At 35.4% G+C, this 27,876-nt stretch overlaps 1 protein-coding gene across 2 annotated transcripts in view; it reads right to left on the minus strand.

Moving 5' to 3' along the window:
• EML5 (EMAP like 5) overlaps positions 1-27,876 on the minus strand; it is a 123,542-nt gene that overhangs the window by 89,684 nt on the left and 5,982 nt on the right. For both annotated transcript variants that reach the window (XM_074868562.1, XM_074868561.1), the window contains exons 2-5: positions 12,335-12,494; positions 8,634-8,732; positions 8,008-8,076; positions 5,189-5,374 (exon numbers count right to left, since the gene is read on the minus strand). In XM_074868562.1, the coding sequence (XP_074724663.1) occupies positions 5,189-5,374; positions 8,008-8,076; positions 8,634-8,732; positions 12,335-12,494 (514 nt within the window). The remainder of the gene's footprint in view (positions 1-5,188; positions 5,375-8,007; positions 8,077-8,633; positions 8,733-12,334; positions 12,495-27,876) is intronic.

The following is a 27,876-nucleotide window of genomic DNA, read 5'->3' on the forward strand; positions in this document are numbered from 1 at the left end:
TCATTACACTTCCTAATGAATGGGAAAATTCCAGAAATAACATCTCAAACTGATCAGTTTTCTCAGAATGCAGAATATTTCCTATTTTTCCTATATAACCAGTTGGTATCACACCTGTGTTCCCTTAAATTCAAAAAAAAAAAAAGAATTGAATGAGAGCAAACAAATAAATATCCAGATCTACTAGAAATGATACTTGAAAGCTGTAGAAGTACAAGAAGAACTTAACAAAGATGGTCTCTATTGCATGAATATTTTGCCACTGCTCGTATCCAAGAAGCTTCCAATACTGAGGTAGTCTCAGGTTTTCTGCTGGTGCTAGACCTATCTCACCTCAAATGGGAAAAGATCAAGTGTTAATTTATCTAAATGCAGTCATTTATATAAAATCCACCACATTAACTCTGAGTATGCAATTCCTAAAGCATATGACTGCAGTTAGCTATAATTAGGATCAAGCTTGAAAGATCATATGGAAACTTCAGAAGCAACTGATTACTACTGAGCAGTATGGAGAACAGAGACATTATACTAGTTCAGTAAGAACTCCAGTGCCTCCTTTTTATTCCTAGATACAATTCAGGACATAGATGCTAACATGTAAAGCAACACATATATCGGGCACTTATTCTAAGATACTGTCTCTCCCAATATATACTGCATAGCAAGGAAATGGATTGCAAACATTTAACGTTGGTGTCAGTAAGTCTACAGTGTAGAACCACTACTGTGAAAATTAATCTTCCTATTTAACAAATCAGTTAAAAAATGGGCATATTGGTATAAAAATTTTAAATAGTTGCCTATACACCTCTCATTGGCTGAAATAAGTGGACAGTTAACTTTCAAATCCGTGACTAGTCTAAGCAGTAGGAGAAAAATACAGCATGACTTAATGTGTTGGTAACATGATACCAGCTTAAAACCATTCATTTAAGTTCATTATATTGTTTCCATCTATATTTAATTAGTGTTCAGCCAACTGACATAGATGTGCAATAGTTTTAACAGAGTACCTGTTATTTAACCTCGAGCCTGTTATTTAACCTCAGTTTCTGACATCAATCCACGCAACTTTAATGTGTGCCTCTGAAAGACTATCTCAAAATAAATTATTCAGATGCTGAGAAAGCATCTTATGTACATTTTCTATGCAAGGCAAAGGCATAGCACACAAGAATCATTAAAATGTACAGTGTTTTTAAATAAGCATACTATTTTGCTTTAATACCTGAGTAACACTTTGTCTATATCATGGAGTACCTTGAAATAGAACACATAAGATGATAAAATATATAGAAGAATCTATAGTATGTTCTTTGCACTGGTACAAAAATGAGACATCTAATAAAAGATTTATTTTTCAGTCAAGGTATATGTTAACTTTTCAGAATCAGATGCACTGCCTACAAATAACCTCCTGAAGTATGACCAGTGCCAATGAACTTACATATGCTTTCATGTTGCTCTGTTTCCTATCTTCGTTTTAAAACTTCATTATTAGTATTATCGTTTAGGAGATCAGCAAAACTAGAATTTGAGTTTCCCATTGCTATCCAGTGCTCCCTGCACATGAACTCTGTGCCTTTACTCTTAACTGCTACTTGCTTCCATCTTTTCCTACTTTTCATTCCTACTTCTACATTAAGTGAACTCCCCAGTTCTCTTCCAACTAATTCTACAGTCATCCCAATCTATCTGCTTTCAACTTTTTGTTTCTATTCAAACTCAGAAAGGAATCAGCTGGAAACTCTCCTTTCCTCTATCTACAGTTCTTAGCATTGCTGTGACAGCAGACAGATAATATGGCTTAGCTGTGAATTCTTATTTTGCTTGCTAGTGTTAAAGTCACTGTCTGTTCCTTTGATTGCTTATCCTGGGACAGCATGATTTATTTTTCACATTGAACTACTCTTAAAGTAAAAAATGTCTTTTCAGCTAGGGTAACTGTAACAAAAACAGCCAACTGTTTAAAAGAACCTGTTTTCTATATTAACGCAGACCATTGCCAGCTGGATGGACTATATCCCCACATCACTAACATGCTTTAGAAAATGTTTTCCTGCATCTCAGGAATGCTTATGTTGCAAGCAAAGAAGACATGGTACTTTATGCAAATGAGACATGTTTTCTTTGAATAAATTTTCAGTTTAATTCAAGCTTGTTGAGGAGTAATGATGTGGGATGATAAACAGGCATGCAGGGATGACAATTCCAACACTTAGCATACTGAACAGAAATTTGTATTGATTCTCCATTATGTGCACCCTGTGCTTTTAACAACATATGCACATCACAAATGTTACCATTTACACTTGCATTTTCTTTTAAAAGAATAAGTAAGAAGGACATGATTTATAAAATTAAGTACAAAATAACTGTAAAATATGTTAATAGTTTAGTATGGCCGAAGAGGCACTCTTATTCCAAGCTGCTATATTTTGTGCTTACAACAGTCTGACAATATTATCCTTTAAGGTAATGTTTTATTGAAAAACAAGGTTTCATTTTGTTGGAAAGTAAGCTTCCAGAGGAGATTTTACTGTGGGTTTTTTTTCCTGAAATTGGCAAGATTTGTAATGACTCTAATCTCTTGTGAAAATTAATTCCAAAGCCATGGACTAGCACCCCTACTTAATTTTCAATACTGCAAAGTACAATTCCATTGAGCCTAAAGGACAGAGCCAAAAATAGAAGGCTAGATGAGACCTACTCCAAGGTCACTTGAGCTCCATCCACTGACACTACTGAAGATAAGGAGCAGAGCACTTCAAATTTGATCTTGTGGTCAACAGAGAACTGACACAGCACATAAGGTAATGGAGTAACAAGCTCTCATCATCCTATGTTTATCAGCTGGCTCATTTCATACTGAAACTGCTGAAAAGCACTGCATTATTCTGAGAAATAAACTGTGGCTATTTTAAATACTCCAAGTAGCAAATATGTGAATATACAGGACAGGTATCTCCTACAACACCAAACAGGATGGGAGAGTATTTTCCTGATCAGTTTTGGATAGGAGACGTGCACTTCTTCCTCTGGGAATCCAGGTCTGTATATGCAATATAAGCATTTTAAAAATTTCATTTCACTAACCTCAACATCAGAAAGTAAATGTCCATGTCACTTTAGGAAAATATAGAATAGAATAGAACACTATTGAACACTAAATATGAATGCTAAAACCAGATCTGAAGGTATAGAATAAGAACCAGTAAATATCTGAAGGTTAAAATATCCCCTCATTCTTCTTGGTTTATAATTTGGACCTTCTTGAATACATTTAATATTTCTATAGATGCATACAGGAGAGTATGCATATGTGTGTGTATATATATATTTCATTTTTTTAATATACATACATTTATAGGTATATAAAAAAATCTCAAATGCAAAATACATAGTCTAGGATATGTTTCCCACACTTATGTTCTTCGTAACTTTATTTTTGTTCATAATCAGATACACTGTCATTATAGAGCTATCTGAATAAGCAGTCCAATTGCTTTTAAATTACTAGTTAAGTCAACAAGCTGCAACCATCCTAAAGGTACATTTCTAAGCTATGAGTAAATGAACACTCTCCTCACTATAGACTGACTGCAACCTCTCCAACATACATATCATTCATCATCTTTTTGTCCCCTCCATTCTACCTGATCAAATTATAAAGAATGATTATAATACTTCAGTTATATCAGTCCAATACTGCCAGTTAAAACAAACACATTCTTACAAGAACAAATAATTAACCGTTATTGATTTTTACCTAGAATTTCAAAGCTGCAATATAGGAACTCATAAGCTTACATTTTCACTTTATTTTAAATTGTTAATTAGGGAACCTCAAATATTATCTAGAAAGTACAGTGCTTTCTGAAACAAAAAACAAACTTCGACCAGCAAATAAATGATATAGCTTCATGAAGTTACCTTAGCAGTTTCACGCCTCATAGGTTAAAACAACCAGAAATTGATTGGTTTTCTTTTTACAGCAATACTTGGACAATTTTAGAAGTTGAATCTCACATTATATTACCGTATATGACTTACTACCATGAGAGGAAACGAGGACTCTCATAGTCTGGCACTCACAAATTAGATTGCAAACCACTAAGTGTTTTTTTGCTACATACTTTAATCACAAAACCATATGCTTTGAAAGAATATGGAAAATACAATGAAAACTTAAATAGCAAAAATACAATCACTTCATAGTCACATCAAACATTTTGATTAAAAGAAAATCTTATCAAGGACTTTTGAAAAATTTTATTAACTTTCACTGATATGAATTCACTTTTCAAAGCTGTATACTGTTCTAAAAAGATGAATGAATACACTAAAAAGCAGCAACACAGGGCACGGAAGAGTGATTGAGTCAAGCTAAAATGGCTAAACATGTGTGCCTACAAAGGAGCTAGGTGTTTGGGCCTACACTACAGTTCATAGAATCAATGGACGCTAGAGACCTATCAGGCAACCAGCCAGTAGGACTCAATTGTCGGAATGACAGAATAGCTGATGTTGGGGGAAAACTCTGGCGAGCTTCTAGTCCAAACTCCTGCTCAAAGCAGGGTCAGATAACAGCAGGCTGCACAGGGCTATGTCCAGCTGAGTTTATCTCGAAATGGACAGAAATGTGGATGGAGACTCAACAGCCTCTCTGGGGACCTGTTTCTTTGTTTCAACACCAATTGCCTAAATATAGGAGTCCAGGCCTTCTGATATGTTTTGGGATTAATCAGACATCCACAAAACAAAGTCAGATAAAACAGATCCCTATTCTTTGGGGGAAGCAGCCATATACTCAACTCCGGTATATAAAATGTCACTATATATAAGCACGCATGGGTAATTGAACAGAGTAATACATGTCTACTTAAGGGTAAACTTAAATGCATTCCAGTCTCTACTGATTACTAAGTCCCCCATCAGTGATAATGGAAGACAGTACATAAATAGACACCTAAATGTATTTCTCAGTCTAGCATTCACTTTCTACTGTAACAGTGATCTTAAGCAACACAAAGAAAGAAAGAAGAGAAAAAAAAAAAAATCAAATTAGACATACTGAGTCTCTATCACTGAAATTGTTTAGGAACACAGACCAGGTGATCTTGCATAGCCCTTTCCAGCTCTCCAGAAATCTATTTAACATTTTATATTAAAGAGATATACTTACAGCATGTGCTCCCTGTATTGTCCGTACAAGGTTGATTCCTTTCCATACATATATATCTCCATTCAATGCACCAGAGTATGTCACTTCATCCCTTGCACAGGCTAGGCACAATATAGTTTGGAGATCACCAGTTTTGCCAAAAACACCACGTTTTGGTGTCAATGAATTACCACACAAGCTCCAGAACTGCAACATAAAGTGATTCAGAAAGATGAATATTTCACTAATATACTATAATTTAATATGTACATCTGAAAGAGAAGTACCTTACCTCAAAAAGACATCATCATTTTCCCTGCCTTAGTTCTCTAGTTCGTTAACAACTTTTTGTATTAACCAACTTTATCCTTCCATAAAATCAGCATAGCAGACTAGTTGGGAAAGAGTTTCAGGGTATCAATATTGAATCAAACTGAAATTCTTTCAAATTAGAATTTGTGAGTCAGTTGTATTCTCAGTCATTTTTGAAAAGCATTTCATAATAGAATTATCTGATCTTTCTTTGATGTAAAACCTCCATTTTGCAAATGCTGCATTTGTACTTTATGTTACTGTAGCCATTTAAAGACGCAATCTAAGCATGTAAATTCTGATAAGGTTGCCATTTGCTCTGTTTGAAAGCAGCTTGTTTTATTACAGACTTACCACTTCTCATCAGAACCGCTGATCATGTAAAGCAGCCATCTATGGCAGCACTGTTGAGAACTTTCTAATAGATCATTAGCATGTGATTACAGCAACCACATGAGAGTGAATTTCCTCCTAGGTGATCCAACATGTACTAATGACTCCTAAACTAAAGACATGCAGAGTCACTTGTCAGAGTGATACTTGCCAACCAAATCTCCAGCTACACCCCAGTTTCTGAGATCTCTGCAGACAAGAAGCACTTGCATATTCCCTTCAAATCCTCCTGTCCAAACATGTAAATGCGCACTGAAAAGTCAACAAGCTGCTGAAGTACTCCAGTGCAAAATGTGAAAGCATTTATTTCATCACTGCTGACAGGTTACTCTTATATTGTCTCAGCATGTTCCCTGTATACACGTTTATGAAACTGTATTTCACAACAAATCTGTTGCCAATAATCTATTTAAAATTCTAAGCCAAGACTTCAATTAATACAGGATAACATAAGCAGTTACAATGAAGATTTTTGTACCAGAAATACTGTAACTAAGAAATAACCATATACTGATTAGACAAATCCCTGTACTTTAGTATTTCTTCAAGCAAAGTACACATCATAGATTATTTTGTTGCTTGAGAAGTAACTGCACAATCACTGCATAAATCAAACACCTAGCTCAAATACGGAGGTAACATATCTAAGAAAAGTAATTCCTCAGTATCAGTTCACTTGGAATTATCTACATAACTTGATTGAGTAGTATTACAATTTGCATAAAATATTATATAAGGATAAAATATGATAGTTATTACAAACATTAATTGTTGATATCTTAAAGAACAAAAAGGAAAGATGGCTTAAGAAAAATACACATCAACAAAAATCTTTGCCTCATCCAAATGCCTGTAAATCTCTAGGATTCAGATATTCGGTTAATGTTTTCTCGAAGGAAACATCTATTATTTTTAAAATGCTATTGTTATTTTAAAAGGCTTTATAGAGCCTTAAAAGTTGCTCAAATAAACTTCTGCTTATCTAAATAGGTATGTTTTGACATCATAAAGCCATCTTAAATATACTAAATCACTGATGGCAAATATTAGCTCACTATTAGTATAACAGTCCTTTTAGATCTTGAAGTAGAAAAAAGATCATTATTAATCAAGCTCATGGAAATCTGTAAATGACATGCTAAACACTATGATAAATCAAAGACATATGCAATCTAGCCGATACATTGAATATTTTTTCCAATTAACCACTAATCCATATTGATCTAAAGTTCATTGTATAAAGCACAACACATTTTCCCCCCATAGGAACCTATGCACAAGAGCAATACAGAACTTTCAAGCTGCCATCTACTGCTTTTATGTGGTAACACAGAAGACAGTGCATGTGAGAAGGCAGTGACTGTAGGAAATGTATCTGATGGCAGTCAAGCATTGATAATCCTGATGACAGAGTTAAACCTGAAAAAGAAGCTGCTTCTGCACAGCAGTTGGTACATGGATCAAACAAACCTGAAAAGTTTCATCAAAACTCTGCTTGAAAAAGACATGAACTGTCCAAATTATGAATCCTGTAACAGGTACAGAGTGCTCAAAATGACACAGGTAAGAATAACATCAGGAAAAAAAAAAAAGAATTAAAAGAAAGATCAAGCATCTTCCTTTCTATTTCCACTGTATTCCCATACTCTCTCAAACTGTAAAAAATGGTTTTTCAACTCATTTCACCTGTGCAGCGTAACAGTCCATTAATTCGAGAATTCATTAAGTTCATTAAGTTCAAGAATCAGAAGCTGGAGTACCTGGACTCACCTCAAATGTATGCACCCTCTCTTATGCTTCTTGGGATTTCAAACAGCATGTTTTAGACAACTGAAATTTTAAATTATATTATGATCATTACGTACAATGCTACTGATAACTGGTTCATTACTCCTGCACTCCTTGTCAGGGCATGAACTCTTTTTAGCAGAGATGGTCTGTCTTCCACTATACGTATCTTGTAAAGTATCTAGTGTAGTCAGGTGTGATCCATGACTACAATTCCTAAGAAGTAGTATTATTCTTACAGAGGACCTTCCATATTATAATTACATATTCCTTTTAGGTTTTATTTTTATATCTTTTATAAGCTACTGCAGCTTCAAGATTTTATGAATTAACATTTATTTCATTACCTTGATGTGTTTTACGCCACAGCTGACGAGCTTGTTTGGCTGGTACAGATCCCAAGAAATATCAAATATCTGCATAAAAAAACCCAAGGATGTCAGCAGAGATGGCCCTTCTATTATAGGACAGTTAAAATGGTAAAAACTGGTAGCAAATTAACAGACAGTCCTTTTAATGGAACTATTGGAATGACTTTTTTAATCCACTCATTCAATACTGAAATTGCAATGTATAGCTCATATTAGTTGTTTGGTTTTTTTCCTAATTACAACACATGATAAAACAACATTAAGGTTCATTTACAGACTAGAAAAATTTAACCAATTATTTGTATTTTGATTTCCCATAGGGGGATTAGTGTCTAGGAAGTGCATTAATTTTGTACTTCCCCTACATACTTACAGTCTCAACAAACCATACTCAAATAAACGGTGAGTTACACGTTTCATTTTAGAAATAAATGTACATATCTTATATATCTTCACATATCAATACATATCCAAACTTTATGCAAATTCAATTTCTAAAACATAAAGTGTCTCTTGTTCAGACATAGCTCTAGTATTTATACACAGACATGGTTTAACAAACTAAAACTACCTTGACACTCAAATTCTGTAGTTATACTTACTCTGTCTGTATGACCAGGAGCCATTGATAACAATTTTCCTTTTCTCCAGTCCCATACACAAACTGTGTTTTTCGAATCCAAACCAACTGAGACCAAACGCTAAAAATGTCCAAATTAGATAAATAAATAAAAATAACTCAATATATTAATGAAAGCTAGAGTCATAATTTTGAATGGTAACACATTCATAACATATTTGAGTTAGAAGCAATAGCTACATTTCGATATAGAAGAAAACTAAAGATACATCTTATGCCAAAGCTTCCATAGATGCATCTCTTCTTTATGTTCACGATGTCATAACTGAAGCAAGATCTTCTCGGATAACAACATATTTCTGATTTATGATGTTTAACATATATAATGACATATAGCACACATGTCTAGCAGCAGTCAGTAAACACTTGCAAAAAGGAATAACCTCACTGAAGGTAATAAGACTACATCTGTTTACCTTTAATTACATTAACTTGCAGAATTTAAGTATTTACAAGTTCAGAAGATAAAAAAAATTTTTCTTCGATCTTACTGGAAACAAACAAAATATTAAAAACAGTTAAAAGCTTTAGGAATCTTTTGCTTAATTCTTCAAAACATGTATGAGTAACTATTCCTTTCTGAATCCTTTCTCAAACCAAAATCCAGCAAGACCCCAAACATACAAATTTCATGACGTCTTTAATATTCAGAAAGAGTCTGAAGCCAGTTAAACTGTAGAACTAGTAAGGACTAAAAAGATTGTTCTGAGAAAATAAGGAAAAACAAGTGTTTGAGATCTTCCTATGCTCTGCAGCCTGTCTTGTCTTCAACTGTGAAGATATTTTGCACAGATTTCTTGACACAAATCATTGATCATATTAGCCAAGAGTCCACTTTTAATGCATCTGTTAACCAGTCAAAATGTTATTTTTCCTACAGAAATTCTCAACAGAAAGACTAACAGTATTAAAGATCAGATAAAAAGAAACTGAGTGATTTCGAGTTTTGTTTTTAAAGAAAATTAAGTCTTTTTGTTCAGGTTATGCATAAATTGTGACATTTTGAGAAATGAAAGCTTTGCAAATCTTTAGCACAAACTTTTTTCCACTGTTCAGCAGTTAATACTTACACACATTAAAGACAAATTTAGTTTCGATTTCTATGTAGATTATCAATGTGAGTTTGTAAAAGCAAAAACAAACCTCAAACTTAAGTAAATTTTTTCCCAAAGACAGAAACCTACTCCAAATAACATCATTTCTTTACTGTCTGAAAAGATCCAAGATTATGAGAAGAAAAAGAAACAAGTTAAATACAATTGCTATCCATGCTCCCTATTTATTTATGCCAACTTCAATTTTTGAGACACCACAAAGTCCAATCTTTCGATTCCATCTTTGAAAACATTCTTGGAAGGAACATCAGTTTTAATTCCAGCTACACTTCCAAGCGGTTCAATTCCAGTCCTACTGCAGAATGAGAGGCATAAATGCAGACTAGTTTTACAATTACTGCATACCCACCACAAAAAATTTGGGTGATGCCACTCCAGACATAAGCCAATACACTGACTTCTCAAAAAGGGAGATTAAATTATGTTCTCGATTCTCCCAAGAACTAGAAAATCTTGTTACCAACCAGCACACCCCCACAGTGGAGCAGAGCTCAGAGAAGAGCAAAAACAACAGTGAGCTCAGGGAAGAATGTATCATAAAGCAAGCTGAACTTCTCTCAATACCAGGGAGACTGGAGGGTAACCTTGGTTTTAGATAACACAGCTTCACCAGTGAATTACCAGGCTCCCCAAGGCATTTAATAAAGGATAATAAGTAAATAATAAATAACGTCTTCCTGAGCTAGCCAGACCAGTTGGGAGTGGGGAGGAGAGTGTGTATGTGGCATACCCCAACATGAAGTATAAAAACTGAACAATTAATAAAACAAACTTTGAAGAGGGCAATGGGCTTGACCTCACTTCAATCCACATATTCCTTCTCAGTGACTGGAGATGCCCAGCATCATGACAGTGATCATATATAGACCAGTAACAGGAACCACATTTTTATTGTGATTCACCTGTATACTGCAATTTCTTGTGCTGTGATTTCAGCATATTGCTGTAACACTCTACTAAATCAAAATCCCATATAACGCCAAATATATCAAGTAAGTATGTTTAATATCAAACATTAAACTATCTAAAAGAACCTGGTCAGCGACTCTGACAAATTTGGATTTATAAGGATAGGCAAGATGTAAACTAACATATTTTGCAGATCTTTCTGAACTGGATTTGTGTTTTACTGTATTTCCGTATGGAGACAATTCTTGAGATGCAGATCTCGAAAAACCTATATCCAGCTTTCCTTTGAGACCTCAAATTTCTAACAAATGCAATGAAAAAGGTGATCATGTGGAAATGCTGAGAAAGTGTACAGCCTAAATTCTAACCATTTATGGCTTTAAACACAAGAATCAGTGCTGGGACTCCTAGAACAAATCACAGATCTACATTCAACTCCCTCCAATACACACAGAGGATGCATAACTGCATTCTAAAAAAGAATGAGGGGACTTCAATCCTAATTAGATATATTCTGGCCTTAAATTATTAAGGGTGTTCAAGTGAGGAAGTGACGTGACAAGTTACACAGACAAAAGCATAGAGAAAAGATAGCACTGTCAAGCAGAAATGATGTTCTAGATAGAAGCTGACTCTGAAAGTTGACTCCCTAAACAATGAGAAACCTAAATGATAAAATCTGTAGGTCATTCCAACAAATGCAAAACCTCCCTACAACAAGTACAGTATGTTTTAACAGAAACAAGTTATAGCTAGGCTTTCCTCTTATTTGTGGTTAGTAGAGCTCCATCTGATATTGTCTTAATAAGGACAGCAACTGGTCTCTGTAATACTACTGCTTTCTCAAGTGAGGATGTAAGTAACAGATACTGACCTTTTTAGCAAGTGAAAGGAACTGAGAATGTAGCTAAATCTGAGTATCACATTGCAAGGCTAAGCGGGAGGGAAACAACTGCTGCATAAGACCAGGAGAGCACAACGGCAGAAAGGACTTCCATGGCTAATACCTCCTCAGCTGCTACCTAATGTATATTTTCCAATACATCAATCAAGAAAGCCTCTTTACTCACAGGAGAAAGTGTCTGGTAAAAATTATCTCCCTTACAGGTAGCAATTCTGAGAACCAATTTACTACTCAGATAATGTTTTAGAGTAACAAAATATAATCAAAAAAAACCTTTTTCCTGACACTTAGATCCCAGATACGAGTCTAAACAATCAAAACATGGAGAGCCATCAATGCATGCAATGCATGACAGAGAAGGGAATACTGCCTGAAGACATTCGGAGTCCAAGATGAGTAACACAACGGGACTGCCATCACTTTCTGCACAAGACACACCCCTGCACAAGGGAGATCCACTATCTCCAAACATTTGGTGTTACCCTGAACTGTGGCCCACAGACCACAAGAATCTGCCTACCATCTCATCTTCACGCAAAACTTTTTTGAAGTTATGCTTTTCTTGACAAATGTGAATATTTGTCAGTCACTACTACTGCCAACTTTTTGCCTCAACTTGAGAATAAGCAGATAAAACCTGAATACTTCCTTAAAAAAAGAAAAAGCTACATAACAAGATTTCTGACAGATAAACAATTTATTTAAGTGTTTGAAAAAAGAATACTAATCACATACCTGACCATCTAAATCAAAAGCCAAGCAAGCTATACCATGTGTGTGAACATCTTTCAGAACAGATACAGTTTGCACAGTGTATGAGTCCCACACGCAGATGTATGGTTCTTTTCCGACTTGACCTGTTGCCACCAACACACGTTCAGGATGCAAAGCAAGGCTGCCAAAGAAAAAGATATAAAATATTTTTGCATGAAACTTTCACTTTTGCCTAGTAGGTTGCATTAATATTTTTCCTTAAAAATTATTTTACAATATTTTCCCATTGATAGTAGATATTAACAAGTCATTTTGTATCACGGATTCCACAATTACTGTAAAATTCCCATAATACAGTATACCCACAACCTTTCTTGGATGTGAACCTTCAAGCCTTCTCCAGTTAAGCTAACTGCAGAATAGTCATTAATCCTCTGTTCCAAAATACAGAGTTCATTAAATTAGGTCAGATTTTCATGCACTTAAAAAAAAATAAAATCTATTTTCCCTTTCTTTCTATTTCTTGACATTTAAAACCACAAAGGATGGACAACAAAAGTTAGTGTTTAGCTATCTACACATCTATAATCAAGCTGAGAGATATGCATCTCCAGAAGTACTTCATTCCACATATTATCTGACATCCTTTTTATGAGGATTGAACAGGCTTCTGAAGCTATCTCTCCACTGATCATACAGCAAGCCAAAGCATGACTAGCTTAGACTAGATGTTATAACTAGACTTCAGATGACTAAACTGAAGTGAGATGAAGATTATCTTAAATGTGTTAATTTTAATATAGAACAATTGGGAATAGTTGATTTTGAATAATTACTAACTTTTCACATTTCTAACATTGCAGAGATTTTCTTAGTTTGTATTTCAGAGACTTTCAAAGTGGATCATCACAACTGTTTTGTTAAATCTGGAACCAAGCTAGAAAGCATGAGAGTCAGCAAGATTTTTTTTTGTTTTTTTTATGCAAGCAAGCTGCAAGGGAGGACATGAGGTTTGAAGATTTGTATTGCATAATACAGAAAAGTAAGAACATATTCTAACAGAAACCCAAACAAGCTACTTGATGATATTCTACATGGACTAGGGCAGTCCAAAATTATGTGAGAAATACCACGTGTAATATCAGGAAGATAAAATTTCAAAAGTTGGCTATTTAATTTTGGTAAAAAAATCTCCTCCCGTAAGTAATCATAGAGTAATGATCTTGAGAGACTGGTGGACAGAACCACTAACAATGTACACTAAATGTATTTATCTTCTCAGCCTCACTTGGAAAGGAGAAAGGTCGAGCACTTTGCAATGGTAAAATGATCTTAAACATGAACATAGATTTTGATAAATGAAGTTCAAAGGGTGGAGACAAGAGGAGTCTAGAAACATAGAAGAAATCCTCAGGGTAAAGCTAATCAGGAAGTGACCATAAAAAAAAGATCTAAATCAAAAGATGTATATTTTCTATATACAAAAAGAAGAAAACCATGTTAGAATTTGCTTAATATTTCATGAAGTCATACTATACTACACGATACATTTTTCTATTTTTTGTATTTTTAATACAGCATTTCAGTTGGTTGATACTGCTTAACAAATTCCACATGCACAACTCTGACAGGAACCTTTAACTTCAAACTTTCGAACGTAAAAAGACTCTGGACCTTCCAACCTTTCTACAGGAATTCGTCTTCTTTGTTACTCCACATTATCCTCAGCACCACGACCAAGCAACCAACATTTCCCCACTCTGCTTCTCTTCAATCCCAGAATTATTTCTCTGGTTCTTTCCCTCCTGCTTTATTTGACAGAGCAACTTCATAATTAAAAAACAATGTAGAAAGGAGCTGGTAGACAAAACTTACCACATTTCATTTCAGTTCTGCCACCTAATCCTGACTAACACCTGCACATCTCCCAGAGCACACACAGGCAGATAGCATACGCATGGGGAAAAATGAAAAGCATCTGGAGGAGGAGAAAATGCTGCATTCAAAATGATCTAATTTTTACGATGACACCACAGAGAGGTAAGACCACATGGGCAGTAAAGAAATTCAAGAGAAATGAAGTAAAAGAAATATGCGAAGTAAAAAGAATATGCAAGGGGGGGGAGGGGGGGGAGAGAAGACTGAAACTAAGAAAAAAAGTAAAAACATAGCAGTCTTATGACTGATTCATGACCTCTTCAATCATGTACTTAGTTCTGCTATTAGTGCATTGTGGAGTTTCAGGAAAGTGAAAACTACCCCACAGCCCCAAGTTTGCAAAACACTCAGGCACTACCCTGACCACACACACAAAAGCATCCCTACGCCACACCTTACAAAACACTTTCCAGCAACCAAAAATTAGCTTAGCATGTTTTTAACTAAAGACCAGAAGCGACAAACACAACTCATTAGAGATGGAAGGGGCAGCAGTAAAGGCATTACCAAAGCCCAGGAAAACACTGTCTTATCCCAAGTGTGGCAATCAATTCCACTCAAAGTGTATTAGGTGAATACAGAGAACGTTTCCTCCCCTTCTAATTAATAAATGGCAAATAATAACTAATAGCAATATCATAGTATTCATTCTTTCTGTATCATGATATAAAATACTGACTTAAACAACTGAGCTCAAATTCTGCCTTGATATGGGATGATGCAGCATAAATTAAGATCCAAAGCCTGTATTTTAATCACAACAGACAACACCATAGAATTACTGATGTCCTTCCCCTATCATTTCTGTCTCTACAGTAAATCGCTAACAACCTTTATAGACAGTCACTGGAAGTAGAAGAGAATAAATATACAGTAAATATTTTAAAACAGCAAGCTTTTTTTAAAAAATGCCAATATGCAGGGATTTCAGGGAAACTGAACAGCAGAGCTGTTGGCAGTAGCTGAAGAAATACTCACCTGAAAACACCTTCCCTCATCATTTCTTTCAGACCAAGGAGTGAAGGATAGGTTAAAGTACTACTTGCAAGTATTTTTATTTCACTGGCTATCAGGACACATGGAAAAGGGAAGCATGGAAAGAGTCAAGGGACTTCTATTTCTATTACCAACACTAAAAAAAATGAACTGCCACACTTAAGTGATTTTCATTTGAACCATGAATGATATGAAGATGCTTTTCCTTAATATTGATGTTTTGGCTATTATTACACCCATGGGGCACCATGCTGAATTTCAGGTCTGAAATTATAAGTCCTGATCAGAACTCAAGGATTAGATTCCAGTTTTAAGCAATATGGAGGCCCTTTTCATTTCTTTCATTGGACTATGAGTGATTAAGCAATCCCTACAGGCGTAACAATCAATACAAAAATACAGTATCTTGGGTCTAACCTCTAGAGTAAAAGCATTCATACAACTCACATATTCATGAACTTACTAAAACAGTCCTGAGCAATGCATTGTAAATAGCTTCTTAGTGCAGAAAGCAAAAAATATAACTGGAATGGGTGCCTGGAAATGGATAACCATAAACATTTGCTGTACAGGGACTATGTTGACTCATGGGCATGACGCAGTTAACAGAATCAAACAAGTATGAGTCGTTCTAGATACCCCTAAGATCTCCAAGACACCTCTACGGAGGTGTACAACTATTGGGATGGTATTTGAAGTAGTTGCTTACTATCCATCTAGTCAGCCCCTGAGGGCAGGCAGAAAAGCAGGAGTGTGGCTCTGCTCTTAAGACAGCTTCCAAATCTGCTGGTGTGGGCTCTGTGGACTTAAGTACACTAACTCCCTCACACAGATTTTCTTGCATTTTTTCTCCTAGGGAGAAGGAGATTGCTTAGTGGAATGAGAAGCTCTGCACTCTGAAGGAAAGAACTCATGTTTCTTTTACAGCTCTGGTAATGAAAGTTGAGATGACCTATCCAGGTTCGACTGCTGAAACTGTGCTTGCATCTAGCCCACACAGCTAGACTGTAAACTTCTGCCTGATTTCTCTCCTCTTCCTTGAAGGATGACTAAGCTGATGAATGAGATATCACTGCTTGTCCAAAAAAGGAAACAAATATTCCTAACGAGACAAGTTCTTCAGGCCTTTTTGCTTGCCTCCAGCCTTTCTGACCTGAGCTTTTCAAGAACAGATGTTAGACCTAACGCAGTGTCTTTGAAGATGCAGATATGAAGGAAAATGTCCAAAAGACAAATGGGACCATGAAACAAAGCAGGAATTCGGCTAACAAACTGCTAAGTCAAATTAATTTTGAAATTGGCTGTAAAATTTGATACTTTTCAGAAGAGTTCAGAAGTAGAAAACTCAATAAATCTGCTTGTCACTATTGCAACAAAACCAAACAGCTGGATCTGTAGAGAACTGAGACTTCCATTGATATCTCTGACCATCTTTTCCTAGATAGATAGTCAAAGAAGGCTGAAATACAGTATTACAATTTCAACAGTATACTGAAAAGAGGTATGTTTCTCAATTTAGCACATTCAAGCTCCTCTTTTATACTTCATATAGAAAGGTTATTTCTCCCCTTTAGAGCAGCATGTAAGCATTTCCACCACTCTGACGAGATCCATGCACTGTACAATACCTATGCTAGATTAATGATACTAAATATTAATGGCGGCCTACCAAAAAAAAAAAAAGTATAAAAACTGTCCATACTTTCTTTGGGATGAGACCAGAGACATGGACATGACCCTCCATTTGTGTGAGATTTGTGGTGGTATGGGATCCTGAAGGAGATTAGTCTACAATCGACTATTATAAAAGAAATTGCTATTTTTTCATCTTTACTTGGTTTGTGCTGAGCATTAACAGGCATTGATTAATACAGACAAGCTGCAGACAAGGACACAGTATTAAAGATGATGTTTCCTTAGCAACAATATTGGATGAAAATCCAAGAACATGTTCATGTGACTACTCCTGAGCTTCATAAAACTAGGGCACCAGTAAAAATGCATGAAGGAATACTGCAGTAAAATAACAGCATCTCAGATATCTATTCATTAAGAGTTAATTTCAAGTGTGAAATTGTTTCTATGAGTAAATACAGAAAAATATTTTCATTGTATGTTTACAGACATTTTACATATAGTTGTGGATATTTTCTTATTCGCTGCCATGTACCTGTATTTTCCCAGAAAGAATGACAGGGGAAACTACAAACCATTTCTGTCATACTATTTAAGTTGTTAAAGCAGGAAGAGCTGTAACAAGCAAACATCTCTCATCAAAATTTAGACAGATCAAGTCAGAGCACGCTTACTTCCCATAGACAAAACAAAGCAGTACTCGTCTTAGAGCATCACTACTGGGTCTTCCATATAGCTACTGTCATAGCACCAATAATGTCAAATATAGCTTTCTGAAGATTCCTTAAATTGTATAAGCATCCAACTTCAAAGTAAAAGAATCTGAACTGGAGACAGAGAGGATGAACACAGATTATTCCCAGCTGCAGTTTACCTCATTACCATTCCATATTCTCCCCTATTGGATCTAAATGTTTTTAGATTAACAAGAAATGTTTATAAGCAACCTAGAGAATCCTAAAAATTTCTTTGGGCTCCCATGTGTTCCAAAAAATCAGCAGGAGGGGGGAAAAAAAATAAAAAGACCAGATGAACTTCAAAGAGAAGGAAAGAGTGAGAGAATGAGTACAGTAACACTGATGTAAAGTTCCCAACTCATCATGGATGAAAACTGAGGGAAAAGACTCTGGGAACTACAGGCCACTTTACACAGATGCCTATTTTTGCCTTCCATAGCCACGTCCTCCACTGCTGAGGAAGGGACTGGCTTAAGCTTTCTAGTAAAAAAGTTACCTTCTCTAGAAAAGAGATTAAAAATAATGACATTCCCATTCTTTTCAATATGAATGATTTTGCCAGTGCCAATAGGAGAACTCATGTTTTGACTGACCAGGGGGTGCTGGGTTTTGTTTCCAAATTCCACATGATATTGACACTTTCACGAACAGGTTTTCACTACCTGAGGTTTCTTTTCTAACATGCCCCTTGAAAAAGAAGGCAGCAAAATTACTTGCATGCTCCTAGAAAAAAAACTCTTATCACAGAAAAGTCAGAAATATCATATACTCCAGAATGATTTGGAGACAAATTTGCTAAGACAGTCTCCTATTATCTTCTACTAGCTATTCATATGAAAGAAGCAATTCCAATTATAATAACTGGTGGTACAATAATGTGACATTAACTAAAGCCTGAAGGTAACCAAGGAATGGAATACCACCTAAAAAAAAAAAATCTAACTTCCTTCTTTCCTCATGGGACAATGCAAGGACTTAAGACTCATTCTTTAAACAATTATTAAACTGTCAAACATAACGCCCCCTCCAGTACCAGCAATAAAAAAAAAAAAAAATAAAAAAGGAGGGGGGGAAAAAGGGGGGAAAAAAATACAGAAGAGCAAGATCTGCAGAAAGAAGAGGTACTGCAATCAGTTGTCAATAACTTGAGAGAGGCAGTCCAGCTACTCAGCTGTTTTGGGTTACTACATACAATGACCCAAAAGAGATCCCTTAACACTTCATCAAGCACTATTAAATGATTTGGTCAGGATCTGTCAGGCACAAAATTAGAAACCAGTTCTTCACTCCTGGATACAAGTGGTGAAGAGTATACAAACCTACAAAATGATCACAGATTAAAAAACTGAGGCAGGCTAAAATTAAAGCAGAAATACTGATTTCCCATTCTAACCAGTTTACAAGCTAAGAAACTACTTAATTAGCTTAAGTAAAGACCATCATGCTGTAGCCACTTAATTAGGTGGACACTGAGACAAGTATGCCTATAAAATGAGAACAGATTTAATTTCACATAAAGTTTGCAATGAAATACAGGCTAGAAAGGGAAACGGAATGACAAAAATTATCATCACTGTTATAATCACTCTCAACCTCATTTCAGTGCACAAAAACTCACTGCACTGTTTGTTGAATTTGAAACATACAGAATAAACAATTTAAGGTCAAAGAAGCATTTGCTCCAAATCTTGTAGCCAGGAAAATTTTAAAAATTTCTTTCCAGAAAAGGATTATTTTGGATGCTTGTTAACTTGCTTGAGGTACAAAATTTTCTTGTTTCTAAATCTTTCACTATCATGGTCAAACGCTTCCAACAACCCTTCATCCAGTCATTACTGTTTGCTGCTTCTCCATAAGAGACTGGCAACAGTTTTAACTACTCATCTTCCCTCTGTTATTTTCGAGATTTATACTAGATCTTCTAGTATTACATAGAAAAAAAATAATCACAGATTGTACATTTTTCTTTCATATATCTGAATAAGTATATTAAACAGCAATTCAGTCTTCTCTCCCATGGGATATATTATGAAAAACTTATCTGAATATTCAAGAGTGGAGTCACAGAATAATTAGTGACAAGTTTTGAAAGGTGGTTCTTTTATACAGAAAGGTCACACTGATAAAATTAGCAGTTGGCTTAAAATAAGGAATGGTGGGAAGAAGGCAGTGGCAGAGCTGCTAACGAAATAAGCTGAGATAAGCACAATATTCTGTGCTTCAATGGACTGTATTTCATTACCAACCAAAGCAGGTTTAAAGCAGAAGAAAGCACTAAGACAATCTTTATCTTGCCAACCCTGGAGACTGCAGATCAACTAGATTTCTTCCCAAGCTCTTTGAGAACACCAGGCATATGTGTGTTCTGCAGGTGTTAGCCAGAGGTGTCTTCCTACAGAAAAGGAAAGCCAAGAACATCTATAACACTTGTCTCAAATTTACCATCCCAGCATCTAACTTCACGCCCAGAAAGGTGAAATGAGCCAGGACATAACTTAAAGCTGGGACAACATATGAACCATTGTTTAGAAAAACTATAAAAATGTGATGGAGGCCACAGAACATAAGTATTCCCATAGAAGACTGTCTGCTAAAACAAACAAAACCCCACATGTACCAGAAGCATAAACAAAACAGGAAAGAAGCATGGGAAAATGCAGTAATACTAAACGGACTCCAAGGTCAATGTGTATCAGGTGGGCAATGAAAGCTGTTGCACATGCGGGCTCACAAACTTAATTACTAAAAAACACTAAAAGGAGAAAATGGATAAAGAGCATTCATGAGCAACACTTTCAAGAAAATACAGCTCTTGTGTTCTAAAATTCTGTTTACTTCAAGAATATTGATCCCGTTCATTATTCCCAACAAGGTAATGTATACTCATTATCACAAGCATTTGCTGTAACCTGCAAAAGACAAAAATCACAATTATTTATAAATTCATTTATTACTGAAGAATGTTCCAAATGCTATTCATTTTTATGGTATTAATTTCTATGGTAGAACAAATGGCAATTGACAAAGCAATAAATAAAGGAACCTGTAACAAAAAAATCCCAATATTTTCTGAAGTGTAACCTCGATCTAAAAACCACCAAACCAAACATTTACCAGTTCTTCAAATTTTCCTGTTATTTCCCTAGGCACTCTGGAAGACTAATTTAGCTTAAAATGTCACACTCACAACAATAAACTTTGAGGCAATTTCCAAATGCTGTCAGATTCTTGTCTTGATCTAAGATAAAGCATCATTCACCTTGCTTGCTCTTGTACAGGGATTATAAACAGGGAACGAGGATTAACACAATTCTAAAAGTCAGGAGAAGGTTTGTAACTGTTGTCAGCTACCCAAAACATAGAATTAATCCACTCATTCTGCATGCATGCTGTCTTGATAAAATGGAGACATCTCGCCACCACTCACCTTAAATGACTAAAATACATAAATATTTTTAAGTGACTTCTACTCTTAAGTACGTTTGGGGTTTTTTTCCCAATTATATTTATATATAATATTTGCATGCACCTATATCACAGCATGACATTTTCGGCAGCTTTATTATTATAGTAAGTTACCCTATAATTCAGAAAATTGAAGGGTTACTGTTATTTTTAACATTATATACAACTAGATTTAGCACAAGAAGTGCACCACATAACTAGAAAGAAGCAAAGCAGTAAAACAATTATTTTCCATCTAGTCTTTTAGAAAATTGTTATAAAACTCTGTCTTATCTACAAATTTCATTCTCCAATTCTGGTAAAGAAAAAAATACAATACATAATCAGGAGTGAAAAGTGTGAGCTACAGGTGAGAACACAATGATTTTGCTATAACTATGAGCACTTTATAAACGTTTTCAGCTTGGACACATTTGCTTTATTATCTGGTTCTTTGTCTCAGTTTGGTTTCTCTTCTGTTAAGTTGAATTCTTCACCTGAATCAAGCATTTTATTTACATAAAAATTGATGTCAAATATCTAATCAATATACCTTGTATGAAGCCAAAGGAAGTTTAAATTGTAATACATCCTATAGTCAACACAATGTAAAAGGCAAATGAAAAATTTCCCTGCACATCATCTGTCACAGATCTGGCTAAACCATCAGTGGAAATACCACCTGTGGTACCTACAGAGCCGATCACTTTGTTCAAAATGACATTATTCTCTCCAAAAGTTACAGCACTCCTTGGGCACACTTCTCTCAACTCTTGAATTCAAACCCCCAAGAAACATCCACTCTAAGTCACAGCAATCCTTGTGAAGAGGAAAGTTCAAATCTAAACAGAATGCCAGGGTCTGCTCAGGTGTCCTCCTGTGCCAGCCACAAATCCTACCCACTATTCCCTGATTAGGTTCTAAAAGGATGCATAGGTGAGGATTTTCTGAAAACAGGGTCCCAGTTCTGAGACTGGATATGTATCCCAGCAGTTTGTTAGCCAAATCAAATGCATAGAAATCTCTTGGAACTAATCTAAGGTATATGTTTAAGATTCTTACATTTCCACATACCTATCTTAAAACCTAGTAGTTCTGTTTATATTTGGAGAGTCTAAAGTAAAAAAATTCCTGTGAGCAAACTGGCTTACCTCAGCTCAGAGAAAGAGACATTTCAATTCATAGCTCAGGAGGAGTTACTACTCCCATTGTATGAATCCATTGCTCTTCCGCATGGGCACATCATTCTGATGCAAAACAATGCTAATCCACAGACAATACCAAGACACTGCCAAAGAAGTGAGCCCCCAAAAATATTTCTCAAAGACGATCCCATGAATATTTAAGCAATAAGAAGTTGGACATCGCTATTAGGATGGGAGTTAAAGGACTTTTTTTGGCTAAAATGAGAGGAAGTAATGCCTGGTTTTAAACCAAAAGAATCAGACTGATCTGGGCATACAGATACAGGTCTTGATCCATCCTGTCTACAGGCCAAAGCAATAGGCCCTATAAAGAAAACTGCTGAAAAAGCTTGGAAGATCAAGCAGTGACATGAAATTAGAAAACTGTAAAAAGCAGCTGCAAAGATTGTCCACTGTATCTGCTGAAGTAGTATCTGAATATCCAGGGTTTTCACAGAAGGATAAGCAGCAGGCACCATCTTACAGATCCTATTCAGAAGAAGTGTACCAGGAAGTCACTCAACAGTAATGAGGATTCCCAGTTAAAGGAAAAACTTTTTCAACTAGGCTGAGGAAAGTTATTCTGAAGAAGAGATGTAATATTTCTCTAGAGATTTAATAATACTGATATCCTCTAGCAGCTAGGTAAAACAATGAGAAAAACTGTTTTTCTAACAAAAATGGTCACAGAAAGACTTCTTGCTCTAAATGAAGCGCAGAAGTGGAATATTTCACATATCGCCAAAATAATAGGTATGTCAGGATGGGTCCTTCAAAAGAGAGATTTTCTTCATATTCACAGGCTGACGAAGATGTCTCCCAGAGTGATTTCCCTCAACTCAGCTATCAGCTACCAACGAATATCAAAGTTTGTCCTCTTTCTGACTAATGCTGACATCACTTTTGCCGCTTTCATGACCAAAACTGAAGCTGAAAGACAAAAACTTGAAATGAAAGTAAAGGTGATCAACACCAAAAATGGTCCATGGATTTGTTATCAGATGGTGCACACACTGGAATTCTTTGTGGTTTCTATCTTTTGCAATATATAACTGATAGGTATCATAAGACCATCTTAAAAATTCAACCATATCTTTTGCTATCAAGAGTTAAGGCAATCTTGGCTGATTCGGACCTTTTTTGTGCAAATCAAGAACTGCATTTTGAAGTCTATTACCATTGTAATATCTACAACAGCAATACAAATAATGATATTGGTTATTTCTTGTAGAAATGAAAGTCTTTTGCTGCCACTGGAGTAACGAGAGTAATCTGCGCCCTAATGCAAGTAATTTTATATGGATCTATAACATTCTGTAAGGTGCTTCATTGATGCACCTGGGGAAATTCATACCACACCAGATGGCACTCACACCAGAATCTCACTGCGTAGAAAATCCTGACTATATGTATTTTGAAGAAAACATTCAACAGCATCTAGGTTAAACATTCAACTGAATTATTAAGATGGCAAGGTGAACTTTCACACCCTGACACGTAAGTTCAAGGAATATTATAACTTTATTTCGCTTTTCAAGTTTTTCAAGTGCTCAGTAACTTTGTCTACCATGTGAAAATACCAAAAGCAACAGATTATTCCAAGTCAAATAAATATATTGTGAATAAACCAATTTCCTTGGTAATACTATAAAAGCATTTTGATTCTAAGTGTATCTTAAATCTAAATTTTAAATTGAGCATGTCTGATCCTCATCAGTCCAGATTAGACAGCTTTGCCACTTTTATGAGTAATAATTTTTTCTTTTGAAGTCCCTGATGCTAGACGAAAGTGCTGTCCCAAATCATAAAGGTAACTCCGAAAGCGATACAATAATATTTTGAAAAACTGGGTAAACTACATTTCTAAGTAAAAAACCCCTTGAAATATTACAAAATGTAAAACTAAATTCTCCAGCTTTTTTAGCTTTATGTCAGCATCGGCTTACAACTTTAAAAACCCAAAACTGTAGATGACAAAACTAGAAATAACTTTTTGTAATTTTTGTTGTTTGAGGGAGGTTTGTAATTATTTCAGGTTTTGTTTCAAGCCATGGATGCCTTTTAAAAAGCCAACAGTGCTTGTGTTAATAATTACAGTAAAATCTAAACTCATTTTTTGATACGTCAGACAGAACTAGCATACTATGTTTTTCAATCTAAAACACATGGGGGTGGAAATCAAGTCTTAAATAATTAACTTTTAAACCTGATGTTTATTTTATGTCTTAACTGAAACTTTAAATTTAGCATTAAAAAAAACACAAACATTTGACTTCATATAAACCCTTCACAAGAATTATTTTATTCAAACATGCTAAACTACTATCACTATCATAACACTGTAAACACCATAATAAGTTAACTTCATAATGCTGTTAAAAATCAGCCAGAAACTTAATCTACTTTCTTACTTATACCAAGAGGATGACTAACAAATGAAAACATCGAAAATGTAGGTAAGCAGAAAAACACAGTTGCTTTGACTGCACTTTGGAAAAGTTAAAAGATTAGGGCAGATCTCAAAATTCTGCAGAAAATACTTTAAAATTTTTAATGATCAAAGATTATTAAGCCTTTGGTTATATTTCCTGTTCTTCTCTGACGTTGTCCTAGAGCTCATGTTGGCTCTCTTTCTCAGAACTAATGCAACAACTACCAAATCAAGAAAAGCATTTTGTACAGCACCAAGATGTTTTCTTATTTAAGTATTGACCTGATCTGACCCTGCCCGTGAGTGCTGACAGACTCATCAGAAGGTGATGTGACTGCTGGCTATGAAAAGCATGATGCATGAAGGCAAGCTCGTAAGCCTCTAGCTCCTTGCTGTGTCGATCTACTTTAATCAACTTCTGGTATGTTTTATACATTCAGTTCTGGTTGGGTATTTTTGGTATTTCTATTCATGCAGTTTTAATTAGGAAAAATAAAGTTTTCAACGGTATGCAGGCATATTAAAAAACAGGCACACTCTTGTCCCATTTCAAAACTGAATCCAGGAAATATTTTATTCTGTATTCCTAAAATATTTTCATTTTAATCAAATGAAATGCAAGCAAAAGGTATTCTAAAAAGGCCACACACAAAGCTCTCAGTAAAAAAAAAAAACCAAAACAAAAAACACTTTGTAATGAAGATTCAACAATAAATCTCTCAAAGAACATCTTCCAGACTGGTACAACACATGTTCCAGAACACGTGTTCTAGAACTAACTACCCAGAAAACTTTTTTTTTCCTCAAGGAAAAAGAAGATTATTCTCTCTCATCTCTCCCTCTGATCTGTTTAAGAGATGAACACAAATCTTCCCTCCAGACTTTTGCACATTCGACAATTTTAGATCACTTAACGTGAAAAACTGGACAGAGCTTAACTTGGACTTTGTCCTTGTGAACCATGGCATAAAATGATGTGGTCAGCAGAGTAATTATCTCACTCCTTGCCCTAGCAATTACTTCTGCTGGAAGAAATACCATTTTGGCAGATAGTCAAAAAGATACTTGAGCCAGAGGCTCATAGGAGGACTGATTCGTTTATTTGTGACGTAATTTAGGTCCCATTAAGTTATGAGTTCTTTAATGGAGGGAAATATTCTGATTGTGCCCTTAAAGAACACCTGAAGATGACAAAGTGAGAGTAGATGAATTTATCTTTAGCATAAACAAAACAAACATGACACCATATAAGCGTAAGAATAACCTAAGGAAAAGACTTGATTTTTTAAGCTGCTAATCTAAACCTCCTGAAAAAATAAAACAACCAGTCCCTCAAAATATTGTATTCAGAAAAGGAAGATGCCTTATTCACAAAGGAGTACATAAGCTTGGTGAATTAATCTATTCAAGTGATTTGGGTTGCTATAATAAACCTCTTGGAATGGTACACATTACATGACTTCAGCATTATACTGTTTTCATCCTTTGAAGCAAGAACACTGTTTCCTCATCAAGTGCAAATGGAGAATGAACCCCAGTTGTCATGTTTGAGCAGGGACACACCAGCACACACTCCAAAGCCTGCTGCTCTTTGTAGAAAACAAACTATTAAAGCTATTAGGTTTCACAGTAAACATTCCATTGCACATCAAAAAACCAAAATCTATTCTCAATGTCTACTTTTCTTCAAGAAAAAATAATTTCAAAAATAATTTCCTTAACTACAAACTTACACAAAATTATTTTTATTTGAATTTGCATGTCAGAAGAACATCATAAATGGATGTTTGTAGTCAAAATCATGAAGCTTTGGAACCGAACTTCCAATTCTGGAAGCCCCCAACTGTTCAGCTTGGGGCTTCAATTTTGACTTTTGATTTGAAAGTCACTTGACCTGTCACTGGGCACCAATGAAAAGAGCCTGACTCGATCTTCTTTACACTTTCTCTTCAGGTATTTATATAAATTGATAAGATCCCCTCTGAGCCTTCTCTTCACTAGGCTAAATGGTCCCAGCTCTCTCAGCCTTTCCTCAGGAGAGATGGTCCAGTTCCTTAATCATCTTCACTGGACTTTCTCTAGTAGCACCGTATGTCTCTTGCACTGCGGAGCCCAGAACTGGACACAGTACTCCAGGTGTGGCCTCACCAATGCTGAGTAGAGGGGAAGGATTCCTACCAAAGACTTTCTTTGGGACTTAACAACAACGACTGGTTTCCCAGAACTATCCATAATAATAATCCAGAATGTATGCACCTTGTAGGTTTCCTAAATATTATACAAGCGACATTCCGAGGTGTTTCTATGCATGACCAATTTCACATTCGAGGTGCAACTGTAAGATGGATTTCACTCCTGTTTTCCTCCAGTAAAGTTATTAGAGGATCTGAAGGGGGATGACTGGCCTTCTTCAAAGGCTATAATTGTTGAAATAATTTGGGAGATTACATTTCTGCAAATAACAGAGTTCTCTTCTAGAAAAAAAGTATCTGGACTGCATCAAATTCAAGGGCATACAAAGAATTCCTCACTAGAACATGCTGAAGCTTGTTTTTACTCTATCACATTAGTAATTCAAAAGATGAAAGAGGTTGCACATGTAATGGATAATTAAGACTCCTCATGTGCCAACTGTGGTATTCATTCAGTTATATTCCCTGGAATCCAAAATACACAACTGATCATGGAATTCCTGGTGAAAATTCATAGATCTGCTGCCAATCAATTGATGGAATTACATCTGATAAAATTTTGTAGCTGTACATAATATCTGTTGCTTAACATTTGTGCTTGATTCTCATTTGGGGTTAGGTTAGAAACATACACCATTTATTCCAGACAAGAAGACAACAATAAACCTGCTAGCAGATACCCTAACTTTTAACTATTTCAATTATTTGTTGAGATTTTTGAGAACTAGGATGGATCTTAGAGTGTCAGTCTACTGAAGGAATAGAAAAGATGGAAATAATTTCCCTCTACATTCTTGTGAAATCTTCTGTTTGCCTCTTTTTCTGAGGAAAGATATTCTATTCTTTCATAAGGTTTTCTCGTGACATGGATCTAATGAAAAGGGAACAAAGCGGGATACAACGAGGTGGAAGAAATACACAGCATCTTTACAGAAAAAGTCCAACAGCTAGTCATCCAAGTCATAACAATGCAAAGTTAACAGAAAGAGAGGATGAGGAAAAGACC

This window comes from Strix uralensis, chromosome 4, assembly GCF_047716275.1.
Source record: "Strix uralensis isolate ZFMK-TIS-50842 chromosome 4, bStrUra1, whole genome shotgun sequence".
NCBI lineage: Eukaryota > Metazoa > Chordata > Aves > Strigiformes > Strigidae > Strix > Strix uralensis.